General features: G+C 41.5%; 3 protein-coding genes and 1 pseudogene across 8 annotated transcripts; all 4 read left to right on the forward strand.

The window, feature by feature from the left end:
- Window positions 1-2,055: 2,055 nt before the first annotated feature.
- Window positions 2,056-5,506, forward strand: syngr2a (synaptogyrin 2a). Its single transcript, XM_085271284.1, has 4 exons — window positions 2,056-2,258; window positions 3,679-3,916; window positions 4,037-4,170; window positions 4,253-5,506. Exons 1-4 carry the CDS (start codon window positions 2,160-2,162, stop codon window positions 4,454-4,456), a joined length of 675 nt encoding a protein of 224 aa, XP_085127410.1. The 5' UTR covers window positions 2,056-2,159; the 3' UTR covers window positions 4,457-5,506.
- Window positions 5,507-6,557: 1,051 nt separating this feature from the next.
- cant1a (calcium activated nucleotidase 1a) lies at window positions 6,558-12,951 on the forward strand. Of its 5 annotated transcripts, none has more exons than XM_085271289.1 (6): window positions 6,558-6,726; window positions 7,396-7,522; window positions 10,440-11,108; window positions 11,185-11,388; window positions 11,478-12,636; window positions 12,853-12,951. In XM_085271289.1, exons 3-5 carry the CDS (start codon window positions 10,463-10,465, stop codon window positions 11,846-11,848), a joined length of 1,221 nt encoding a protein of 406 aa, XP_085127415.1. In that variant the 5' UTR covers window positions 6,558-6,726; window positions 7,396-7,522; window positions 10,440-10,462; the 3' UTR covers window positions 11,849-12,636; window positions 12,853-12,951. The 5 variants fall into 5 exon arrangements, with proteins under 5 accessions (XP_085127415.1, XP_085127416.1, XP_085127414.1 ...); XM_085271290.1 differs by having other exon boundaries at window positions 7,449-7,522; XM_085271288.1 differs by lacking the exon at window positions 7,396-7,522 and having other exon boundaries at window positions 6,559-6,726.
- On the forward strand, window positions 12,857-18,772 carry LOC146576211 (galectin-3-binding protein A-like; annotated as a pseudogene). The gene is made up of 5 exons (XR_014892227.1): window positions 12,857-12,951; window positions 13,853-14,056; window positions 14,834-14,968; window positions 15,067-15,358; window positions 15,484-18,772. The product of XR_014892227.1 is annotated as a galectin-3-binding protein A-like (transcript).
- Window positions 18,773-20,095: 1,323 nt separating this feature from the next.
- Window positions 20,096-23,253, forward strand: LOC146576212 (galectin-3-binding protein A-like). The gene is made up of 6 exons (XM_085271291.1): window positions 20,096-20,281; window positions 20,459-20,563; window positions 20,780-20,983; window positions 21,149-21,283; window positions 21,403-21,694; window positions 21,820-23,253. The coding sequence occupies exons 2-6, from the start codon at window positions 20,479-20,481 to the stop codon at window positions 22,874-22,876; spliced, it is 1,773 nt and encodes a 590-aa protein (XP_085127417.1). The 5' UTR covers window positions 20,096-20,281; window positions 20,459-20,478; the 3' UTR covers window positions 22,877-23,253.
- The last annotated feature ends 1,873 nt before the right edge of the window (window positions 23,254-25,126 follow it).

A 25,126-nucleotide genomic window follows, 5' to 3' on the forward strand; every position in this document is an offset into this window, starting at 1 on the left:
TGGAAGAATAAGATGAGCATTTTGAGTTATGGTTGACCCTCCAGTGGTCATAATAACAAACTACAACATTATATTAGGAAGCTAAATGAGTTGCAGGAAAAAATATACAGGCTTTTGAAATAAAGGCAAAACCAATGTATTGTAGTACTGTATTTCATGCATTTGAGAGTATATGTCATTGTTTCTTGTATAATTATTTTTGTACCATTGTTGGCAAATAGTTTGTGCTTTGTAATTTGTTTCAATGTGCGTGACCTTTTGGTTACCTATGAGTGGGTGAGTGAATAGTATTATGATTGGTTACTTCATGGTTAAATGGCTATTTCCAGCCCTGTGCTTGTTTTAGAAATGACCGTTCTCACTCTGGTGTAGTGAATTTGAGGGACTAGCACAAACCTTGCAAAAATAAGCTAATTATCGAAAGGAAGAGATCAGATGAGAACTGAATGCAGAAGGACAATAAACACACAGCACTGAGGTAATAATGTAATGCTGTACTAAATTCAGTAACCACTTTAAAGTGATGTCATTACTTCCGTTACAAAGGCGCAAAGGAATAAAACATAAAAATCAAACATGCCTTTTTCTCCTTGTGCGCTTGCACTACAGTCAACGGATGGCAAAGGGGAGGAGTGGAGATGTGAACAGTATCTTTATTTTTATTGCACAAAAGCGCAGGAGTATGCATTCGTTTTTGAGTTAAGACCCCAGCACTGTTCGTTGATGCCAAAGAAGAATATCCAGGCTGCTTGGAGCTGATAGGCAGATAGACTCCTGGTGGTGCTCAAATACTTGCCCTTTTGTTCTCTTAAGTTCAATTCAGTTTTATTTATATAGCACCAAATCATGACAATTGCCTTTATATTGTAAGGTAAAGACCTGCAATAATAGAGAGAACCCCAAAACAATCAGGTGTCTTCTGTCTATTATTATATAACAATCAAAATAGCTAATGATTAAATGCAAAGAGGTGCATGGGTGACTGAAAACGGAAAACTAATTGCATCGTAGAAAGCCCCCAGCACCCTAGCACTATTGCAGTAGAACTAAGGAAGGGTTCAGGGACACTTGATCCTGCCCTTTCTGCAAAACAGTTTCTTTTTTCATCTCAGTGTGAAGTGATAATTTAGTAGAAATCTGTTGATTATGAGTGTTTGTGTGAAATGAAAAAAAAAATCAGCATGTAACAGATATGCAGCTGTGTAAAAATTTATTAGATTTTTTTTTTGATGAGGGATTTTTTTTTTTGTGCTCATCTGTGGCAAACGTTATTCAAATAACCATTTGTTACAACTAAGGTATATAGAAGAGCACGCAACACTTTGAACCTTGGCATAGATGGGCTACAGTAGGAGAAGACCCCATGGGCATACTGCCAGCTCAGCTAAGAACGTGAGGATGAGGCTACAATTTACACAGGCTCAAGAAAACGAGACAGCTGTTACCTGGACTGATGATTCTTGATTTCTGAACATGAAAGCGTCTACCCAGCCTGTCTTGTATCAGTGGTATAGGCTACTGCCGGTGGTGTAATGGTGTGGGGATATTATTATTTATTTTATTTTTTGTGCAGATTTAGGGCCCCTTAGCAGCAGCTGAGCATCATTTAAATGCCATAACCTTGCTGACCATGTCCATCCCTTTATGACTACCATCTTCTGACAGGTAAAGGTCAGAAACATCTTAAACTGGTTTCTTTACCTCACATTCAGTGCTCGACAGTCATTAGATCTTAGCTCAATGAGCACCTTTGGGATGTGTTCGAATCGTTCACATGATTGGTTAATCCGAATCATGGATGTGCAGCTTGCAAATCTGGAGCCACTGTGTGATGCTATCATGTCAATATGCACTAAAATCTTTTCAGCACCTTGTTGAATCTGCACCATGAAGAATTAAAGCAGTTCTGGGTGGGAAAAGGGGCCTTGAACACCAAACACGGTAAAAGCAAGGTTTACATAATAACACGGCCTCCGTAAGATCCACGGCGTTGAGGAATTAAACTTCCGGGAGTCCCGTGAACGCATCGCCGCAGGGGCGGCGTTAAAAAAGTTTTGAGGAAGTTTTTTTGACAAATCGAAACTGCCGCAGTCGTGACAGGAAGACTTGTCAGTTTGTCCTTAAACTGTCTGACTGTCGGGGTTTTCTTCACGGGGAAAATGCAGAACAGTGCTTACGGGGCCTCTTTGGCCGGTGGCGCCTTTGATTTAGCGAACTTTCTAAAACAGCCTCAAACTATTTTGCGCTTCCTGAGCTGGGTGAGTGACTTCACGGAAACGTTAGCATCACAGTTAGCCAGCTGTCACTGCACCTAGTTTAGCTTAACAGATGTGCGCTGCCAGCGCCCACCCAAATTAGTGAAAATTTTGTTTTTTTAGCTTTTTGTGCGGTCAACGCGGGACATTATCTGAGTGTCACGTTTAAACATTTTAATGAGCTTTCAGTAAAGTGTAAAAAATGGTGTTTCTGTGGCTCTGGTTGATGGTAGCTAATAATAACTAGCAACTGACCAGTGCTGTGTCACTACACTAACTGCCACATGATGATAAGCGATCTGCAGACTTTTAATTTAAAGTTTCTGTGTTCCCGTGGTTTAAAAACGAGACAGGTTAAAACAACAGGAGTTGTTTGCTTTTTTCTTGCAGTTTTATAGTTTAGATAATTGTCAGAAATTGAAGCTTCCGCCGTCATCTGTTGTCAAGTCAACTCCAGTTGTCAGGTGATTGGAAATGCTTAATGTGCAGGCACTGCAGTGGAAGCTTAAGTATGCAGTGTTACTAAAGCATACATTCACAGTGCTTTGCAAGAAAAAAAAAAGCAATACTAACAGAAAACAGACAAGTAAAAGTTATGCTACAGTATTTGCTTTCCGGTAAGTGCATTTAAGTTCAGTGGGCCTATTAGTGAAAACCTACATCTGTGAACAAGACGGGTAGAAAACAAGGATATTTTATTTAACTAAAACTATGAATCAACTGTTTTCAAAAGGTTCCTGCACTGATTTTCCTAAATCTCGCTTCTGACATACACCCTCCATACAATAATAATCAAAACAAAGGCTAAAACTAGCACTGAAATTTATAAATATTAAACTAAAACCTTTTCAAACAATATAAAGTAAACTGCAATAAGTCAATCCAGTCTGGAAACCGAAAGAAAAATGAAGTCACTATGTAATACAATTCAAAAGAATGCAAAACTATAATAACTAATGTAGGAAAGTTTAAGTGTTCAAATGTTATAAATAAAACCAACATGGTTTTGCAGGCAAATGGTTGTCCATAAGTTCATATTCTCTTCAGATGTCTTCATGTAGAGTATTTATAAGAATGCTTAAAACCTGTTCAAAATCATACAAAATGCATGAAGTCTTCATGAATTAAGAAGCTAGAACATGAGTGAACAGTGACTCGGTGATTCGGTTGCCTTTTAAAAGTAGTATTTTCATTTTGTGTCACGTAATTGTGTAATGTTTTTCATGTTAGCTGTGTTATGAAAAAGGGGATGTGGGTCACGAATAGCTGAAAAGGTGGCGTTATACTTGTTTAGATTGGATTGACAGATATTATTTTTTTGATTAAAGAAGCTTTCTTGTAATGTGAGTCATGGTAATTTCGCAAACTCCATAGCTGCGTGGCTTAAACTTGGCCTTGACCTTTTTGTGTCCCGTCTTTGCAGATATTCTCTATCGTGGTTTTTGCAACCATCACAGCCGAAGGCTACACCAACACGACGGAAAAAGCTGAAAACGAGTGCATGTTCCACAACTCTGACAGTGCTTGCAGTTACGGGGTGGGAGTCGGAGTCTTGGCCTTCTTGGCTTGTGTTTTGTTCCTCATGCTAGATGCCTACTTCCCGAACATCAGCAATGCCAAAGACCGAAAATACATTGTAATAAGTGATCTTGCTTTCTCTGGTAAGAGTTAGTTTTCATTTTTTCACCACATAGTTTAATGAAGGAACTGTGCCATAAATCAGGAAGTGAGACTTAAAGTTAACACATGAAACATGTTTCTCTCCTGTGAACACCTGACAGCGGTGTGGACGTTCCTGTGGTTCATCTGCTTCTGCGTCCTGACGAGCCTGTGGTCCAAGACGACAAACGAACAAGTCGTGGCCGACGCTGCCCGAGGTGTCATTGCCTTCTCCTTCTTCTCGATCATCACCTGGGTGAGGCTGAGGCAGAGTTCGCATTAGCTTTGAATTTGCTGTGATAAAAGATCCTAGCACTAATTCAAAGTTCTCTCTACAGAGCCTCTTGACCTACTTTGCACTTGCAAGGTATCGCCAAGGAGTGAATGAATTCGAGCAGGAATACAGAGACCCAGCCAACGACCACAATGCTCCTTACCAGAGCAGCCCCTACTCCAGCACCAGCGGGCCCTCTGGCTATCAGCAGTCACCTTTCTCCAACACCCAGGAGACTCCAGGAGCGTATCAGCCTCCATCTTATTGAAAGACTAAGATTCAAAGGCAGGAATCAAATGAGGAAGTTTTTCTTTTTAAATATGTGTGCCAGTTGTTTCTTTTACAGAGCCGGACCGTTCTGTGCACTCCCCCTTCTGTTCCTGCTGAACGCGTTTGGTTTTCTGGGTGCACTGATATCTTTTTAGTTTCCTGCAATGGTGGAAGTTTTGCTGTGTTGTTCACAGCGGGTAAAGTCTAAAGATGTTCTTTTATTTGCTAGCGGGTGATTGTCTTGGTTTAAAAAAAAAAAAATGAGAGAGAGAGCATGGCCACGCCTGAGTTGCCTTTGTACCAAAACTGCTGCAGATTTTTCAGTGCCTCCTTTAGTTACTATTGCGAGTGCAGTTTGCTGCTGTTCCTATCAAAGCACTAATTATCAGAAAGGTTAGACTTAGTGTAGTTCATTAGGAAATCTGGTTTGCATTGAAAATTTTTACTGAATATGTAACTGTTCAGTGTTTACTTCAATAACTGCAATTCAAACATACAGCTGAGTATACTGCTCTTTCACCACATTGCAAACTCATATTATTCAATTAGTTGGTAGATCAGAAGTATCGGAAGTCTATAACTACTGTAATGCCACGTGTTTGTGTCTTTTTATTAAGTAATCAACCACTAAATAGGCTTTCATGCACTGAAAAACTCAGTTTGTTTCTGTTTGACATTTTAATTTGTCACATTCGTTTCTTTTTATAGTTTGGCTTTTACAGGTGTTTTGATTGATTTGTATTGGATTCTTCTGTTGAATTCTTTGCTTAGGATTTTTAAAGTAATCAATGCCATAAATGTCTCAGCCATAGGTTTAGCAATTCTTTGATGTTGTGGCAAATTTGGTATTTATTTTCTTTTTTAATACTGTTAAATTCAGGTACATGACAATCAAATTGAATCATTCTCCACATTCTTTTTCCCCCTTGCTTTTTCTTCTCCTCTGCACTTTTGCTTTGTCACCGCTTTGCAAATGTTCCTCATTAAAGTGCCTTGCACAGTGATCCTGTATCAGACGGAGTGTGCCAAATAAAAACAGGTTTTAAAACTCTGAGTCTGACTTCTTTAAAAGAAAAGGCAAGACTGTGTGTAGTTCCTGCCTCTGCCCCTTTGTCAAATATTTGAATAGTAAATGTGGAGGAACACTTGAGGTGTGGAGACAGCAGGATCCAGACAACAACTGAGGTACTAAGATTTGAGTAATGCATTATAGGTTAAAATAAAAGTAAGTAGAAGTGAAAGCTGCTCTCTTGTCTTAAGAGGAGACCACAACGGGAAGCTCCACGTTTGATTTGAGTTTTACAGCAGTAGTCCTTCCTGATGCAACCCTGAAGGGGATTTTTAAAAAGTAAGGCTTAAAACAGGATAAAATAAAAATATCAATTAAAAATGAACTGCAATAAAGCAAAGAAATATATTAAAAGTTAGGTTTTTGTCTTAATTACGGCAGAATTTTCATTGTAACAAACTTAAATAGACACCGGTTTATACTTTTATTTGAGAAATCTACACAAAATCTAGAGTGAATGCTCATATTCTAACACCTGTCTTCTCTATCCAATAATATGAATCATAATAAACATGGAATAGTAGCTTATCTCTTACAGTACTGTAAGCCTTTATCATAAAGGCTTGCAGGCATAAAGGTATAAAGCCTTTATACCTTTGAGCAAAGTGTGTATGTGACACGTGTTCTGAACTTCTTAAATGTGATAAACACAACCTGTAAAAGAAACAAAGATAGATGTGATCTCGTGGCCAAGGTAGCAGCCACACAACCCATAACATAAAAAAAGATTCTAAAATGCATCGTAAAAAATAACATCCACAACACACAATATTTAAATAGATAAATGAAACATCTCAAAGTCTCTTTTGTATTCTTTATTCTGTTTTTTTTTTTCACCAATAGAGAGACATGTTTAAATTTTGGTCTTTCTTTGCATTATTTAATGTATGTAAAACTAAATTAAATTCTAAAGAAATCCATAAAACATTATAAAAGTATAATAATTCTCACAGGTAGGCTGAAACTTTAAGTTATCATATTTCCGACAGCCCCTGAAGGCAGCGTTCTCCCCCCTCCCTCTGCATCGACTACACGTAAGCACGACATGGTGCTGTCGTCATCAAACTGACATAGGAAGTAATGATCGGCTGTCCGGACAACGCAAAAAGAGGAAAAGGGGCCGAGGAAGGAAGCGACACAATAATGACATCCAAGCTCCGACCACCGGCGGACTGAGAGCTGAAGACCCCACATCTGCGGTGAGTAACGAAGCGGGAAGAGGGGTTTGATCGGAAACGTTTCAGGTGGCCGTTACTGACGGCATCTGCGTTTTAACCTCTGCGCTCCTGGCAGGAGAGAGCCACAGCAGCTAAAAGCACGCTTGCAAATGAGATGATCGCGTGTGTCAGTCCAAAAGCTTCGCCTTCTTCACCGAGAAAATCAACTATGATGGTCCGGCAGACATTTAATTCCCTTACAGGTTTAGTGTCTCAGCGCTTAAAGGCCTGGAAATAAAAACTTGGGTATTGTCCTCGTTCACCCGCAGCTTGTTATCTTCTGGGAATCTGCAGACAGCGCAACCACGTAACATCAGGTCCATAGTGTGTGATGCACATTTGTTTGTGGCTCCTTGACACGCAGGGCATTTAAAACCCGAGTTAAAGTACTCAGTAAAAGTGTTTATTGGCCTCACACACACTTTGAAGGTCAGCCTTACCAGATGTCATCGATTATGGGAGCACAGAGGCAAGTTTATGGTCAGAGAGGCGCTTGAAAGGACACTCACTCAACATTATGCACAGTTGCTACCAGGCAGGGGTGGGTTTAGAGAACTTTAAATTATTCAAGTAACTTAGAGACCTGCAAACACAGATTAAAATGCTTGACTATAATGTGTCTGATTGTAATTCTTCTGATCTATTATCCAGTTTTAGTGAGCCTGTGTAAACCGTAGCTTCAGTTTCCTGTTCTTGGCTGACAGGAGAGACATCTGGTGTGGTCTTCTGCTGCTGTAGAGATCCAAACGTTTCTGGCACAACTTCACCTACTTCCAAGGTGCGTGAAGAGGTCCATGGCACACTATGGACCTGGTGAGGTGAAGACTCCAGCAACACATGAAACACTAGGGAACAACTTTATTAGCAGGCCAACACATTTCGGCTTGTGGCCTGAATGACCCCGATGAAGGCCACAAGTGTTCCTGGAGTCTTTATCTCACTTGTTGTGCTGCTGTAGCCCGTCTGCTTCAAGGGGCAATGTGTTGTGCATTCAGACATGCATACCTTGCTTCTAATAAGTGCTCATTTAACGACTTGAAGCAGCCCAGACTAATCTCCTCTGAGAGGCATTTCCACCCACTGCCACTCACTGGTATTTTTCTCCCTTGTGGACCATCCTCTAGGGATCACAACCCTAGAGATGGTTGTGTGGAAAAATCATCAGTTTGGCACCAGCAACCATGCCAAGTTGAAAGGCACTTCAGTGACCTTTCTTCCCCATTCTGATGCTCAGGTTGAACTCTTACGTTTTTAATTTTACTTGTTTAATGTTGTCAAACGGTTGTTTTGAGGTGCGGTGCAGCTGCAGAGACACAAATCTATTGGTTCATTTTAGGAGAAATGCCGTCAGCTTTTTAACTAAGTGGAACCTGATAATTCCAATGAGCAGCCTTTCACCATCATCACCATCAGCTAGGATGCCAATTCTAAGCAGTTCAGTGTTATATTAGAGGGAAACATCTGTGCTTTTCTTTAAAAACAAAGGCTATTTCAAATTCATCCCAAACTTTTAAGAGTCTTCTTATCACCCAGCGCTGCAGTCTTGTCTATTAGGTCATCTTCACTGCGTGGGGAATCTGAAACATGAAAGTATCGGGCTGAGAAGCTGAAAGCTTGCTTTTTAAGAAGCTGTCTGTGCTCTTAATATGTTTCCAACTAAAGTCCAGAAGCTGTTAATCACTTATTAACAGACATTACTGCGTCTCAGAGTCAGTGAGGTTTCCTGTGCGACTATGCTGCTCGCAGTCCTCAGTGTAATGATTACATCACAGGAACGCCTCTGATTGTAGGTTTGCAGCTAACTTCTATTCATATGTCCAGGGCTGTGGCTTTTCACCTTTATGCCGATAGTCGCTGAGCACTTAATAAAGGTTTTCGTAACCCTCGGTAGCTGTTCATTCATAGGCGGTGATTAATAACAAACTGAATGAACTGCGTTGTCTCTCAAAAGGCTTTGCCCCTTTGGACTTGGTGATAATCCTCCAAGTGTAGGTAAAGTTCACAAGCTTTGTAACAACATAGTCATGGTTGCAGTGCAAATGATCAGTGGGGAGAAAGACAGCTTTCGAGCTCAGGACTACTTGTGGAAGGACTCGTGGAGTAAACTTAATGACACAGGATCAGCGTGCGGGCAGGAGGAGACGAAGGGGTAAGCCGCGTCATCTGATTGTGTTGTGGGGCACAAGCAATTTTTACACCAACAGTCAATCAGCAACACTGTTTCTATTCTCAGCTACTCACTGAGTTTAGGTACAGTGGCGGGCCTCAGAGAGGGAGACCCGATGCTGCTGCCACAACGGACGGCTGTTTGGCTCAGGGCCCTCGTATGAAAGAGCCTTTCAGCTCCTGCTCCCCTTTAAGAAACGCGTTCAGGTTTCGGGGTATGATCCTGCGGCAGCTGGGCCCAGAGGAGCTTTAGGGTTGCAGAGCTTTTCAGGAGACCCTCTAACAGCGGACAGTTCCACTGCTGTGTTTGGGTTGTGTTGATTCAGCTGAAAGGTCACACGCACTAGTTTATTGGGTGTGTAAGCAAATAACAGGAATGTAGTTTTCCCAAGTTACAGGCCTTTCAGCTCTACGTGAGCTTGTAAAGTAAAATAAAAATGCGTTGTTTAAATTATTCCCAATTAATCCCGCTGTTTATCTGTTATCTCACTATCACGTGTTTTATCCGAAAACAAAACATTTCAACACTCATGTTTACCATATCATTACACTACATGTGACGGCTCATCAGTGTGACAGTTGCTCAGTGATTGTGTACTTCCTGAATAACTTGTTCAGCCGCCCTCTTATTACCTCAGAGCAAGCTCCTCCCATCACCACGTCGACAAGACTCATTGTCGGGCGCTTGATGGCCTGTATTTGTATTTGATATTCACCTAGAGCGGTTTCTTCCTCCTTCTAAGCAATCAATGTTCAACCAGTGGACTCGCTTTTGTCCGCTCTGACTCTAACACTTAGTAGGATAATTAAACCAAAAAAAAAAGAATGAAGCTATAACCTGAAATGAGTCGTCTGCCTGCCATCGCTTATGGAAGTGTGTAAGTTGAAGTTAATTATTTTAATTGCGTTCATTCTCTCATTTGTGGATTAAGAGAAATGACGAAAATGAGACTTTTGGTTAAAAAACTAATTGTCGTTTTTCGATTTTTTTTGTTAATACTTTTGCGTTGTCATTTTGCAAAGTCGTGTTTTAACTACGAGCCGAGGTTGCGACCTTTGCTCGGGATTTAGGATCAACCAACCCCATTGTTGTAGTTTTGGTGTTTGGTCACAGGTATGATACGTGTTCATTTCGTAAGGGCTAGAGCAGGGTGTCAAACTCCAGGCCTCGAGGGCCGGTGTCCTGCAGGCTTTAGATATCACCTTGGGTCAACACACCTGAATCAAATGATTAGTTCATTACCAGCTCTCTGGAGAACCTCAAGACATGTTGAGGGGGAAATTTAGCCATTTGAATCAGCTGTGTTGGATCAAGGACACATCTAAAACCTGCAGGACATCGGCCCTCGAGGCCTGGAGTTCGACACACCTGGGCTAGAGCAACTTTATGTGAATAGATGACCTCACTGTGGCTTGGTGCTGAAAAAAGGATCTCCTATAACCTCCATGTTGACACCAGAGAACCAGACTGAAGTATTTTCCAGTGGCCTCTCTGACAGTGAACTCACATTCTCTCTATTTTTCTGTAGGTCACTCCAAGCCTGGTTCCCCCATGCCTGCTTCTCCAGGCTATACTCGACTTGAGCATAATGAGCCTATGAACCCGCTGCGTATCTCCGTAGGAGGCCTCCCCATGTTGGCTTCCATGGCCAATGCCACCGACCCCCGGTTCCGCCTTAAGTGGAGGCCCATCGTGGCAGTAGCTGGCTCTGTGGCCTTAATCCTGCTGCTTTTCATGCACTTCAGCTCGGGTTTACGGTACCGCTCCTACGGCTCACGCAGCTGGAGAGTCAACCCGAGCGACGGCCACCAGTCGGATTTGCAGTACAACGACACCTACCCCCTCAGTCCACCTGAGCGCACGTCGCAGGGCACCCGCTATCGCATCGGCGTCATCGCTGACCTGGACACCAGCTCTCTCAGCGACAAGAAGATGACGTGGATCAGCTACATGCGGCGGGGGTACCTGCTGGTGTCAGAGAGCGGTGACAAGGTGGCCGTTGAATGGGATGTTGACAGGGTGGTGCTGGAAAGCCACCTGTCGGAGAAAGGCAGGGGCATGGAGCTGTCTGAGCTGGTGGTGTTCAATGGGAAGCTTTACAGTGTCGATGACAGAACGGGTGTAGTCTACCATATAGATGGAGAAAAGGCTGTACCCTGGGTCATCTTACCCGATGGCGATGGCAGCGTTGCAAAAGGTTGGTGTTGCACTTTTAGATGATTTGTTTCCACTTTTCATTTGCTTTGCATTTTCATGGTGCCTTCGTCTGATAGGATTCAAAGCCGAATGGCTGGCAGTGAAGGACGAGCACCTGTATGTTGGCGGTCTCGGGAAAGAGTGGACCACCACTGAAGGCGAATTTGTCAACAACAATCCAGAATGGGTGAAAGTTGTGGGCTTCAGAGGCGACGTACAGCACAAGAACTGGGTTCCCAAGTACAAATCCCTGAAATCCGCCGCAGGGATAGAGCAACCAGGTAAAGACGCAGATCTGATCTTGCTAACAGCCGCCTCCGTTTCCATCTCCGTGCTTTACTCATTACCGTATTTCCCCGAATCTCCTCAGGCTATTTGATTCACGAGTCTGCAGCATGGAGCGACACCCTACAGCGCTGGTTTTTCCTTCCTCGCCGCGCGAGCAGCGAGCGCTACGAAGAGACGGCGGACGAGAGACGCGGCACGAACCTCGTCCTTAGCTGCTCGCCAGATTTCAACGACATCAAAGTCAGCCGAGTGGGTGTACTTAATCCTACCCACGGTTTCTCCTCCTTCAAGTTTGTCCCCAACACTGATGACCAGATCATCCTGGCGCTCAAGTCTGAAGAGGACGCTGGGAAGATTGCCACGTACATTATGGCCTTCACACTTGATGGGCGCATCCTTTTGCCTGAAACTAAGATCGGGGATGTAAAATATGAGGGCTTGGAGTTTATATAGAGGGCTCACACACAGAGACACTCACACTTGAGGCCACTTCACTGTGGTTCTAGTTTGTTTACAGTCACTGTTGAACTTTTTGCACTCGCTGCTTCCTCATTGAGTCTAAAACACATAACTCCAACCGTTGAAGTGACATCGTCAATACAAATAAAAGAACTAATGGCTGAAAGAGTAAAGTTTCAAGAATGTGCGGATCGGGTTGTGGTGGACTGCGTTCTTCCTAGGCCAAATGTGGGCTTAAAAAGTACTGTAGCCTTTCTTATAATGAATGTACAAAAGCTAATTTATCAGACTGTGATTTGCTTAGGTTTTTTTCCCCTGAAAAATTCATCTTTATGCACACACTATACACACTCAGAAAGTCTAAGGTTTTTTCCCCTTTGCTCCATTTTCCACAGTATCACTCTGTCCACACGAGTATTGTCAGTGGGATAGCAAAAGCCTTGTTTTTAATCCTGTATATTGTTTGAAGACTGTTTTGGTGATTTTATCCTATGTATTTTTGTTTGGTTTTTTGTGCGTGTGTGTGTGTGTGTGTGTGTGTGTGTGCGTGTGTGTGTGTGGAGGGAGGTGACTGAGTAAAATCTTAATTCCTATTTTCTGAGTCCTGTCATATCTTTTTACATGTTCAAAACACAATCTGCCAAAGTTAGACATTGTCCTCAAACAAGTTCCTGTTAAACCAAGAGCAGTTGTGCAATCAGGTATGTGCTCACAGACCTCAAACACAACTTCTTAACCACAGGAAAGAAGGTAATGCGTTTTTATTGCACGTAAGGATTTAGGTAAGTTTGTATTTAAAGTTTCAGCTTTTAATTTTTTGTGCTATCAGTTTGAATTTGAATAGATCTTCCTCTCTATCTCATGGAAATATATAGTAACTCTTTGGAAGTACTGAGCAGGTTGATTATTTATTCTTTGGAGGATAATTTTAGGACGTAAAGTAAAGCAGATGGAGCATGTGTCATTTGCCGCTTCTTATTTTTTTGTCTTTGTGTTAGAGTCGTGCACTAGCTGTTGGAAATGCTCCCGCCTCGAAATAGTCTTTGTCTTCTCCTACTTCTGTACGTCTGGAAGGGCATACAAATTTGACATTTTGAGTGAGTAATCCAAACCACAAATACTTTTAAGTATATTCCTAGTTTTATAATTACACATAATAATAAAAAAGTGTAAATAATATACGTTATCAAAGTTATGTAATGACTATGATCATTTAGTTGGTTACATAACGGCTCTCGGGCTTTGGAGACCTGAAGCTCTGACTGTGTTCTCTTTACATGCAGTCTTGTTTGACTATCTTTGATAAATGTACTGGCTGATTTGGAATAGTTTCTAACTGATGTACTTCATATCAGGCACCTTTTATACACAGAATGAAGTCATTTGTGGGATACAGCAGCGATTGATTGCTTTCTCAGTGTTTTCAGAACAAATAGCTCACGAGGTTATGTCTCCTAAAAAGGGAGGCAGATTTAATCATTAACTAGATTTTAGAATTAAAGGCCTGTTTACTTTTTTGTTTGTTTTATCTCAATCAAGATACAGGAGAAATAGTGTTTTCACTCTGTTTATCCAATATGTATTTAATCATTAGTTATTGTCAGTTATTATTAATGTCTTGCTGCTGTGGCAGATGGCTGCCCCTCCCTGGTTCTGCTAGAGGTTTCTTCCTGCTAGAAGGGAGTTTTTCCTCCCCACTGTCACCAAGTGCTTACTCATAGACGGTCATTTCATTGTTGTAGTTTCTTGGCAAAATATAAATAAAAGTGTGTTTAATTAATTCAAAGGTTCAGAGAGCAACAAAAGCCAAAAAGCAAAATAGAAAATTCAGGGTTGGAATAGAGTGTCATAAAAATAGTTTTTTGTTTTATTTTGCTTTAATTGATCTTTTACAGGATGCAAAATGAGCTAACAATATTAATATTGTTCAATATGAAATAAAAATGTATGTATTTACTCTGGCTTTTTAAAAAAAGAATATATTATTATGTTGAATAGACAGAAATCATGAGCCACGGGAAGGTGATGTGAGGCTGTTTGGCTCTAAGAACGTGTCAGAGGGCCGTGTGGAAATCTACCATGATGGGAAATGGGGAACAGTGTGTGACGACAACTGGGACATGGCTGACGCCCAGGTGTTGTGTCGCCAGCTCAACTTCCTTGGAGCCAAATCTATTGTGACTGGGAAGGACTACGGACAAGGTGGCTTTTATTTCCACTGATCCACCACCAGAGGGCAGTGAAATGATTGAAATTGTAGTTTGTGATTTCAGTTTAAACAAAGCAACTCTACATGTATGTGTACGCTCACCAACCACTTTTAGGTACACTTATTTACGCAGATTTCTAAGCAACCAATCACAACTCGGTGTATTTAGGAAATTAGGCATGGTTGGAGTCACTGAAGTTCAAACTGAGCAACAGAATAAGGAAGAAAGGTGATCTCAGTGACTTTGAATGTTGCATGGATGTTGGTGCTAGATGGCCGGTGTGAGTGTTTCACAAACTGCTGATCTATTTGGATTTCACTGCACAAGCACCTGTAGAACAGTCTGAAAAAGAAAAAGTATCCGGTGAGTATCGGATGTCTGGGCAAAAATACCTTGTTGATGCCAGAGGTCAGAGGTAAATGGCCAGTGACACAGAGAGTGTCACTTAGTGTGTGTCACCCTGTTTCACCCTGTCTGCAATTTGCAGGCTCAGATTGCACAAACTGAGTCACCCTGCCTACAGTTTGCATGGGCTTGCCCAAATTGGACAATAGGATATTGAAAAAACTGTTTCCTGGTGTGCTGAGTTTTGATTTCTGCTACACAATGTGGATGGTAATGTTAGAATTTGGTGTAAACAACCCAGAGGTACAACCCAGTTTCAGCAAGGTGTACCTAACAAAAGGGTAGGTGAGTGAATGAGTGCTGTCTAATATGTTATGGCAAGATGATTCAGTTTTTTTGAGTGTTGTGTCCATTTCCATTGTAGCGCCTGGACCTATTTGGCTGGATGACATCAATTGTAAAGGCACAGAAACACATCTCTTCACCTGTGAATTCAAAGGCTGGGGAGAAACTGACTGCACGCACAAAGAGGATGTTGGAGTAGTTTGTGAAACAGGAAGTAGGTATCAAAACTCTTACAAAAAAACTTTATGTAGAACCCATAATAGTACTGATGTGGTATGTGGCATCAATGCTTAATTAATTATTCTTTTTCAGGCATTAATGTGGACATTAATGATTCTACACAATCACTGGACCACAGTATCGGTCTGTCTGACTTTCTCGGCCAAATCTTTGATGATGGAAATGGCTGTGACTTCCTGATCGTAGTGCAGAGTCCTACTGGGAACAAACAGGAAGATGGGACCCCAGAGATAAGTGAGAAAACCATCTATGCCCACAAAATGATCCTGTCACAAATCCCATTCTTTAATACTTCAGTGGGGATTACTAACATCACAGTCAACCTCAGCTTGCCCTGCCAGCCACATTTCACCTCCTTCATCAGGTATAATGAACGTAATGTTTTGCTGCATTTGCAGTAGATGACTTATTCTTTAAAACATCTAAATGTTTTGCAATCATCTACAAATGTGTACAAATTCTAATATTCGATAATCTGATCTTCATTAGGTACATTTACACCCGTAAGATAGATGTGACCCTCTCCTCTGCACTGTGTCTCCACCAAATGGCTTCTGATTTTGGGTTAAAGCAGCTGATGGAGGACATTGGCCGACTGTTTTCTAAAATCCTCCCAGAAGACTCCACCTTTCACAACCAGGTGTCTTTTTACAAGTATGCAGTGGAGACCAAGGACTTAGTGCTTGAGGAGAACTGTGTCCAGTACATGGCCTGGAACTACCAAAACCTGACCAGGTCTCCAGCTTGGTCCGGCCTCTCAGTGGGGCTTCTTAGAGCTCTTCTTACTCGCTCAGATTTGGTGGCGCCAGATGAATATTTTGTGCTGCAGTCTGTAGAGAGATGGATCAGTGAGAAAGGCGACTCCATCGATTTAGAAACGCAGACTGATCTGTTGGGATGCATTCGTTTTCCTATGATTCCTGCTGAGAAGCTGTATGTGATAGAGTCCAGCTCTCCACTCTACAGCACTCATAAGACCGTGTATCGTGATAATATGTTGAAAGCTTTTCAGTTTAACGTGCTCTTCTTCAGTAATCTGACAAAGCAAAAGTTCGGCAAAGAAAATAATGATTACCAGCCCAGGATTTACACTGCTGAGCCCTGGAGCATCGTTTTAGAGGTTTCAATCAGAACATCATCCTCTCAAACCCACTCAAGACCGATTGACAAACGGCAGCGCTACAATAACCGCTATATCCACGGCTATGGCTATGAAACGTCTTCCTACAGTCAAACCAGATCCAAGTCATTCAGCACACCTGTTCACAACAGCCTCATCTTCAAGCAAATATTCTCATGAACAGGCAGGAATGTTCAAACCATGGTGTGAGATGTGAGTCTTTTCCTGTGGCAAAGCTGACACCCCAAAGCTACATCAGCCAAAGTGAAATCCTCTTTCGTAACCGGGTCTTGCTGGTCTGCCAGGGCCAGTATGTTTGTCAAATCCAGGACTTCAAAACCAATATGGCTTCCATCTCTGCGAATGCTACTCAGGTCCTTCCTTATCCCTGTGCTGGTGACCAGTTCACCTACCAGATTGTAGTGACACCAGAGTACGTGTGATGCAGCGTCAGCTTCAGGATCAATGCGTTCATCATTTTGTATTCTCAATAATTGACCAAATCACTCTGTAGCCCATGAAGTAATAAAGAAACAACCAATATTATCCATGTGAGTCATAATTGTTTTGACTACTGACAAGTATTTCTGACAAATATGTGAAAAAATATCTTTTGCCTCATATAACCATCCTAGCATAGTTTATTGACAGATAAAATGCGAGTTCGATACCATTTTTGTGTTTGTCTTATAAATTCGACATTTGTCATAAAAATCACCAGGCCAGGATTTACACTGTTAAGTCTGGGCGCTTATGTGGTGGCCCATCACACAGATGTCATTACAGTCAAATCATCTAATTCAGCACAATAATCCGATTCTTAAGGACAAGACGGCCAACTGATATTGTACGTGAGGCTAGACACTAAGGAAGGGAAAAAGGACTTTTATCAACTGGCTAAGCAAAGACAGAGAAGAGTTGTGCAACAGGTTAGGGTGATCAAGGAGAAGTGAAGAGTGTCCTTTAAAAGTGGAAGGAGTACTTCCACCTTTAAAGGAAAGACAAAGGATTACTAAGGAGGAAGTGAGGACTGCTATAAAGAGTGGGAAGACAGCTGGTCCAGATGACATTGCCTTACTTGTCACGTTGCCTTTCCTGGGGTTAGCTTCTGCTTCTGGGGATGGGGGTTGGGCGTGCTCTCTTACCTAAGCTAGGTTAGCCTTCTTCTGCAAGCTTTTCAAGTGCACTTTGAGGTTTGTGGGATTTTCCCCCTTTATAAATATTTTATCTCATTTCACTACAACATTCTTGCTTTAATCTAAAACACAGTCATAGTCAGAGTAATCCCAAATTGGACTCTGGATTTGGACTTTTTACTTCTAATTTTCATTATTTTGTTAGTTTTCTTTAAATATTATAATCTTGCTGGACAGTTTAGCTACTAGCCCACTAAAGGCCTTGACGATCGTCAAAAGAGGCCGGCTAAGTTGCCTCTTGACTGCTACTGAATAAAAAACAAACCAATAAACCAACATGCTCTATTACTTTTTGCTCTATTACACGTTCTCCTTCTCCCTCTCCCCTCTCCCTTATCTTTCCTGGTTGGCTTCTCATGTCTTTGTATAGTCTTGCTTATTCTATAACCCTAAGAGAGTCTCCCAGACTTGTTCTCTAAAAACCTAAAGAAGAATTATGGATTTGATCAACTGGTCCCTTAACAAAACTGACAACTCCTGGGCTTGGGAGAGCCTGATTGTCCTGCAGAGACGTTTGCTGCCAGATACTCGATGGTCGGTTGCGTCGTGTGTCTGGAAACACTCTCGATGGTGGACTTTGAATGACATCTACCAATTCGGAACCATGATAAGAGAGTTCTGGCTGATTGGAGCTGGCTCAGACCTGGCTTATCGAAGAACAAGAAGCGGCTACAGCTGCTCAAAATCCCACAAGGCTGGCCAACATGATAGACGATGGGCAGGGCTGTGAGTACTCAGACTGTGTTTTTTGGAACACAATATGGATAAGATCTTGGAGAAGCTCATGGCTCTGCAATATGGACAACATCTTGAAGAAGAACAACAGGAATTGAGAGACCTGGTGACCAGTGACGGACATTAGACCAACTGTAAAATTGGAAGCAGTTTGTTCGCACTAACCAAAACAGCTATCATCTTCATCTCATACGACCCCCCTGGTGCCGGCTGGATGCTCAAGGCAAAAGCTGACAGGAATAACAATTCTCTCCTTTAGATAACAAGACTGTGTTGTGACTCTCTTCCCCCTCCTTCAAGGCCACCCGAGTCGACCGAAGATTGCTTAACCGGGTGAAGGGACACTTTCTCTCGGCTGAACACGGAACACACACGCATGTACACTGACACAGACCTACACTCACCCCCCACTCCCTCCAAACGCCTTCGAAGCTTATGTCTTCTTTGTTGTGAGATGCGATGATTCATGTGCTATGTGCTGAGGTGTTTTTTTCTGTTCTCAAACTGATCTCCCCGTTGGAGCTCAGTCTGGGGGGAGATCTTTTTTTCTCCTCGTCTCTCCTCATGTTGTGTATTTTCCATTGTTATACCTCTCTGACCTGTCTACCCCATGTGATGTTTGTGTAATGTATGTACGGTCGGAAGGGTAAGATGGCGCTGGCAAAGGTCGGCAGCCTTAACCCAGTTTCCTTCGGGGTCAATCTTCAGGATCAATAAAGTTTTATTGAATTGAATTGAATTGAATTGGTATGCATTTGCTTTGGCATCTTTTTAAGCTAATGCAATAACATTTATTTCCATCCACAGTTAATTATTTGGTGAGCTCTTCTGTTAATATTGACAGAGTCGTACTGCTCCATAAAGTCTTCTCATCCCAGAGATTCTCAATAGGTTTTGGGTCTGGTCTCTGTGTTAGCCAGTCCATGCGTGGAAATGATATCTTATGCACACTGAACCACTCTCCGATAATCTGAACCTCACATACTAAAGCACCCCAAAGCCACCAACCCGGGTTGTTCTTGTAGACCCCAGACACGATGGGTGCATCATTTCATCTGCTTGTCTTTCTGACAAGTAGGAAGACAAATTTACTGTGGAACAGGGTAAATTTGGATTAGATGTCCTTTTTTCCATAACTCCAGAGCCCTATCTGTACACTGTGTTGCAAACTGAAGCCTTTAAAAAAAAAAAAATCCTCTCTGGCAAGTGATTTTCTTATGGCAGCTGTTTAGTCCTGATCCCCAAAGCCTAGCTTTGAGTTCTGCTGTTTAATTTGATTTGACCAAAACTCATTTCCAAACACGACCATCAAAGACGCAGCCACATTTCTTTCTGGAAGACAAAGTTTCACCACTGTCAGTTTTTGTAGTTTCAGCAGTCTCTTTATTTAATGCACGCTAATATTTCGACCCTTCTAAAACAGAAAGATGTGTTTTTGCATGGTTGTTTGAGAAATGAGCAGCTACTCACTCCATCAGTTCCGTTTAAATAACCTCAAACATTTATCACTACAGTAAGTCTCCAATGAAGCACTCTTACCTATTTGCATGGTGGTGATTTTTTTGTATTATTATTATCGTTTTTCTTTTTTTAATCTACGCACCCCGGTTTGTTTACCCGTTTACTCTTGAAAACTGTAAAACACATGACTCTAACAGTTACAGAAGTGTAGTCCCATTTTATTCTTCACTTGAAAATACATGTCAAATCGGAGAATGCAGGGCTGTATTGCGATGGATCACTTTCTTCACAGGTTAACTGGTGAAAATTAAACATTAGTGTTTCCTTTCTTATACAGATGAATGATTTTTCAGATTATAATTATTTCCTCTAACTAACTTTTGGGGCTTTACAATCTCAAAGTCAGTGGTTGTTTCTTTTCCATTACTTGTCTGTTCTTTCTGCTTTTCTGCTGACATAGGGATCTTTATCCAATCACGAGTTCAAGTAAAGTGCAGACATTGTGATCCGACAAGTTTCGACTTACCCACAAAAAGTTATGCAACCAGTGTGGTCTTCTGCTTTAATGAGAAATGAAACTTAGGAAAGGTGCTTGGAAAAGGGGAGTTTAATGTGAAGTGAAGCTCACAGAATCTGGAGGAGCGCACGTTCATTTAGCCCCCTCTTCCCCTCTTCTCCTCTTTCCTTTGTCACGCGACTTTAAAAGGAGTGAACCTTGGGCAAGACACACTCAGGAGCACATTTGCGGACAGCGCAGCTCGATAACACAAAAAGGGTAATGTGGCTTTATTTTTTGTAAGGTTTTTAGATTTGACTTTGACTTTTTTTTCATGCACAAATTTGGTCGAGACATTTAATTTGAGTAGATTTTGCAGTGCGCTGTACTGAAAACAAAAGCAGCTGACGGAGCAGATTTCTCACATTATTTCTTTCTTGTTAATCACTGTGTCAGTCCTACACCGGAAGTCGAAAATGCTCACGCATCAAAATCTACGCACTCTTTGGATTCTTCTGCTTCTGCACATGTCTGCAAGGGCTTACAAATTTGACATCTTAAGTGAGTAATCACCAGTTTACATACGAAGCAGTTCAAATAAATCCTATAGCTGCTATGCAGTAGATATGACTATGTGAGTATGATATGTGAGTATGAAAGTGAATTACAAATAGATTTTGAGAGTGACCAATTAACCTGGAATGAAGGGCTAGAATATGTGGTTTCCATCATCATGGTCTTTGCTCACATAACCTATTTTTATATATATTTCAATAGAAACACACCACGAACCGCAGGAAGGTGATGTGAGACTGTTTGGCTCTAAGAACGTGTCAGAGGGCCGTGTGGAAATCTACCATGATGGGAAATGGGGAACAGTGTGTGACGACAACTGGGACATGGCTGATGCCCGGGTGTTGTGTCGCCAGCTCAACTTCCCTGGTGCCAAATCTATTGTGACTGGGAAGGACTACGGACAAGGTGGCTTTTATTTCATTTATATAAATGATCCTCCAGCAGAGGGCAGTGCAATGACTGTACAGAAAATAGTTGAGATTAGGCTCAACATAACAACCACTACAAATCACAACTCTGTCATAGCTAGAAATGTAAACAAATTCCCTTCCCTTTAAATTTCCATTGTAGCGCCTGGACCTATTTGGCTGGATGACATCAATTGTAAAGGCACAGAAACACATCTCTTCACCTGTGAATTCAAAGGCTGGGGAGAAACTGACTGCACGCACAAAGAGGATGTTGGAGTAGTTTGTGAAACAGGAAGTAGGTATCAAAACTCTTAAAAAACAAACGTTTTGTAGAACCCATAGAAGCATTGATGCTGAATATGGCTTGATCACCTCATTCCCCCTTTGTTCATTACATTAATTATTCTTTTTCAGGCATTAATGTGGACATCAATGATTCTACTCACTCACTGGACCACAGTATCGGTCTGTCTGACTTTCTCGGCCAAATCTTTGATGATGGAAATGGCTGTGACTTCCTGATCGTAGTGCAGAGTCCTACTGGGAACAAACAGGAGGATGGGACCCCAGAGATAAGTGAGAAAACCATCTGTGCCCACAAAATGATCCTGTCACAAATCCCATTCTTTAATGCTTCAGTGGGGATTACTAACATCGCAGTCAACCTCAGCTTGCCCTGCCAGCCACATTTCACCTCCTTCATCAGGTATAATGAACGTAATGTTTTGCTGCATTTGCAGTAGATGACTTATTCTTTAAAACATCTAAATGTTTTGCAATCATCTACAAATGTGTACAAATTCTAATATTCGATAATCTGATCTTCATTAGGTACATTTACACCCGTAAGATAGATGTGACCCTCTCCTCTGCACTGTGTCTCCACCAAATGGCTTCTGATTTTGGGTTAAAGCAGCTGATGGAGGACATTGGCCGACTGTTTTCTAAAATCCTCCCAGAAGACTCCACCTTTCACAACCAGGTGTCTTTTTACAAGTATGCAGTGGAGACCAAGGACTTAGTGCTTGAGGAGAACTGTGTCCAGTACATGGCCTGGAACTACCAAAACCTGACCAGGTCTCCAGCTTGGTCCGGCCTCTCAGTGGGGCTTCTTAGGGCTCTTCTCACTCGCTCAGATTTGGTGGCACCAGATGAATATTTTGTGCTGCAGTCTGTAGAGAGATGGATCAGTGAGAAAGGCGACTCCATCGATTTGGAAACGCAAGCTGATCTGTTGGGACGCATTCGTTTTCCTATGATTCCTGCTGAGAAGCTGTATGTGATAGAGTCCAGCTCTCCGCTCTACAGCACTCACAAGACCGTGTATCGTGATAATATGTTGAAAGCTTTTCAGTTTAACGTGCTCCTCTTCAGTAATCTGACAAAGCAAAAGTTCGGCAAAGAAAATAGGGATTACCAGCCCAGGATTTACACTGCTGAGCCCTGGAGCATCGTTTTAGAGGTTTCATCCTCTGAAACCCAGTCCGGACAGTACAACAACCACTATAACAACTATGGCTATAATCCTTACAGTCAAACCAGATCCAAGTCATTTACCACACCTGTCCACAACAGTCTGATCTTCAAGGACATCGTGATGAGTTGGCAAGCAAATATATTCATATACAGGTATGAATGTTCAAACTATGGTGTGAGATGTGAGTCTTTTCCTGTGGCAAGGCTGACACCCCAAAGCTACATCAGCCAAAGTGAAATCCTCTTTCGTAACCGGATCTTGCTGGTCTGCCAGGGCCAGTATGTTTGTCAAATCCAGGACTTCAAAAGCAATATGGCTTCCGTCTCTGCGAATGCTACTCAGGTCCTTCCTTATCCCTGTGCTGGTGACCAGTTCACCTACCAGATTGTAGTGACACCAGAGTACGTGTGATGCACCATCAGGTCCAGGATCTTTGTTTCCTTATTATTTCATGGAGTGAAATCAATTGGCTTCATTATTATCCATGCGAGTCCCAATTGTTTTGATTACTGATATTTCTGACATATATATGAAACATATCTTCTTCACATATAAGAATCATAGCATCATTTATTAAAAAAGGTGAAAAGGGGTTTCTGTGAAAATTGTATGAGTCATCTTCTTTTGAATGATTTGTTCCTGATTAAAAGAAAATCCTGGTGACTTTGTTTCCTTATTATTTAGTGTGTTGCAATAAGATGCTTTCATTACAATCCATGTGAATTTTCTTTTTCTTTTTTATTACTGACAAATATTTTTCTGGCAAATAAACAGTGATTTCCGCATTATTTTTTGTGCATTCGTCTTATTTTGAAAGATTTGTTCCTTACAAGAACAAATAAATCATAATGTGGAATGTAATAGGCAGTTTAGCCTGATATGAAACACAAGACAAGTATAAATGTTACATTAATCACCAAATTGATTCATACATTCATTCCACCAGACATAATGCATTCCGATTTATTAATATTATAAGTTGTTTCTTCCACAGGTTTTAGCCAAATTCTAGCAAATACATTACAGATCCAGACATGAACCCTGCTTAAATGGCATCTGCTGTCAGACAGTTTGTTACAGTCCAGAAGGAGAAGGAAGTATGACACTGATATGAGTAATAAAATGTCTTTACGGCAGATACTGCAGATACTCCAGTTGTTCTTTCCAAAACTAATCAGCAATTTTGTGTCATTTGTCTCACTGAAGCCTCGCCTCCCTGCAAGCTGGTTGTAAATTGTAAAGCTGTAAAGTATATGATGTATACTCTTATATAAGTACATGAGTGATTTATACTAGAAGCTAGTTTGAAAAGGCTCAGGAATGACTTTGTCATCATTTTTTTACAAATATCTGAAGATGTATTTGTTCATACAGATGACATGTGAATGCAGTTCTGCACTCCACAACAGACTTTTGGCACATTTCTCAAAAACTGACAATATTTTTAACTGCTCTTCACAGGGGGTGTGCTTGAGCCAATGTACCTGCACAGATAACGGCAAGTAAGATGATACAAGCACCCTCCGCGTGAAAAAGGTCAAAGGTCACACTTAAAGGTCTTAAAAGTTAAAATGAATAAAAACAACAGATTTTAAGCCTGTCAGATTTATCTCCCGGTAGGACACCGAATACAAAACTGTTTACAGGGCTTTGATTAAAGGTTATTGCAGTCTCACGTCATGAATCATGAAATTTTCCCAGGTGATTGTTTTTACCACCCTCCAGACTGTCTTCAAGTCTTCCTGCATTTCATCTTCACACAACTGAGAGTCATTCATGACAGCAGCGCCTCTACATGCCCAGGCAGGTGGGAAAAACAACTAGAGCTGTACCGAACCAGTTGATCAAACTACGCAATCTGCGTGGGCTTTAGATTTAAAGATTACCAAATACTTAATCTTTAGTCTAGTATAAACTCAGAACAACCGTTTGGTTGATAGAAAATAGATCAATTCACAAGTAGCCCCATCCTAAGGCGATTGTTTAATGTACTCTAATATATATTTACAAGAAGGAAAGGTTTGCCTATTTCATCATAAGGGCAGACTTGCTTTGTGAGTAATATCTGGCAGCTTTTTCATTATTGTGTCACTTAACCCACCAAAAAATTAACCCCGCATGTCATGACATATTCTGTTTGTTTGGTCAGCCCCAGAATTTTGAAATTCCACATGGCTTTTATGAACAATGTTCTTCTTACTATGTAATCTTCATCATCTGAACATCCTCCAGAATTTCCCAATTTCCACCGATGTCAGATGCAACTAAGTGTGTCGTTATGGCAAAAGTGCACAACAACATAACAAACCAAGTTGCAAACATGCCGAGAATTAAGCATCACATTAATACTGAAATGTTCGGCAGCAAAGGGTCTCAGTCTCACAGCATCGCGGAGGGTTTTTGCCCCACTTTTCTTTGCAAATGTGAAGGTTCAGCTGTGTAGAAGATAGATTGCGCATCCAAATGCAGGAGTGAGGAGATCAAAACGGCGTTAATGCTAACAGAAATACAGGAAGTTCAAAATGTCACAGAACGGGAGCAGGGAAGTGGCAAACACAAGGTGACAGAGCTAAAAGAGATGATAGGACAAAGGCACAGAGGTGGCACATGGAGGCACAGAGGTATACAGAGGAGCTCAAGCTGGTTTGAGGTATTTGTGCT

Source organism: Mchenga conophoros, linkage group LG4 (assembly GCF_057382185.1).
Source record: "Mchenga conophoros isolate Kocher_MC1m ecotype Shallow Benthic linkage group LG4, M_conophoros_male_GT1.1, whole genome shotgun sequence".
In the NCBI taxonomy this organism is placed as follows: Eukaryota; Metazoa; Chordata; class Actinopteri; order Cichliformes; family Cichlidae; genus Mchenga; species Mchenga conophoros.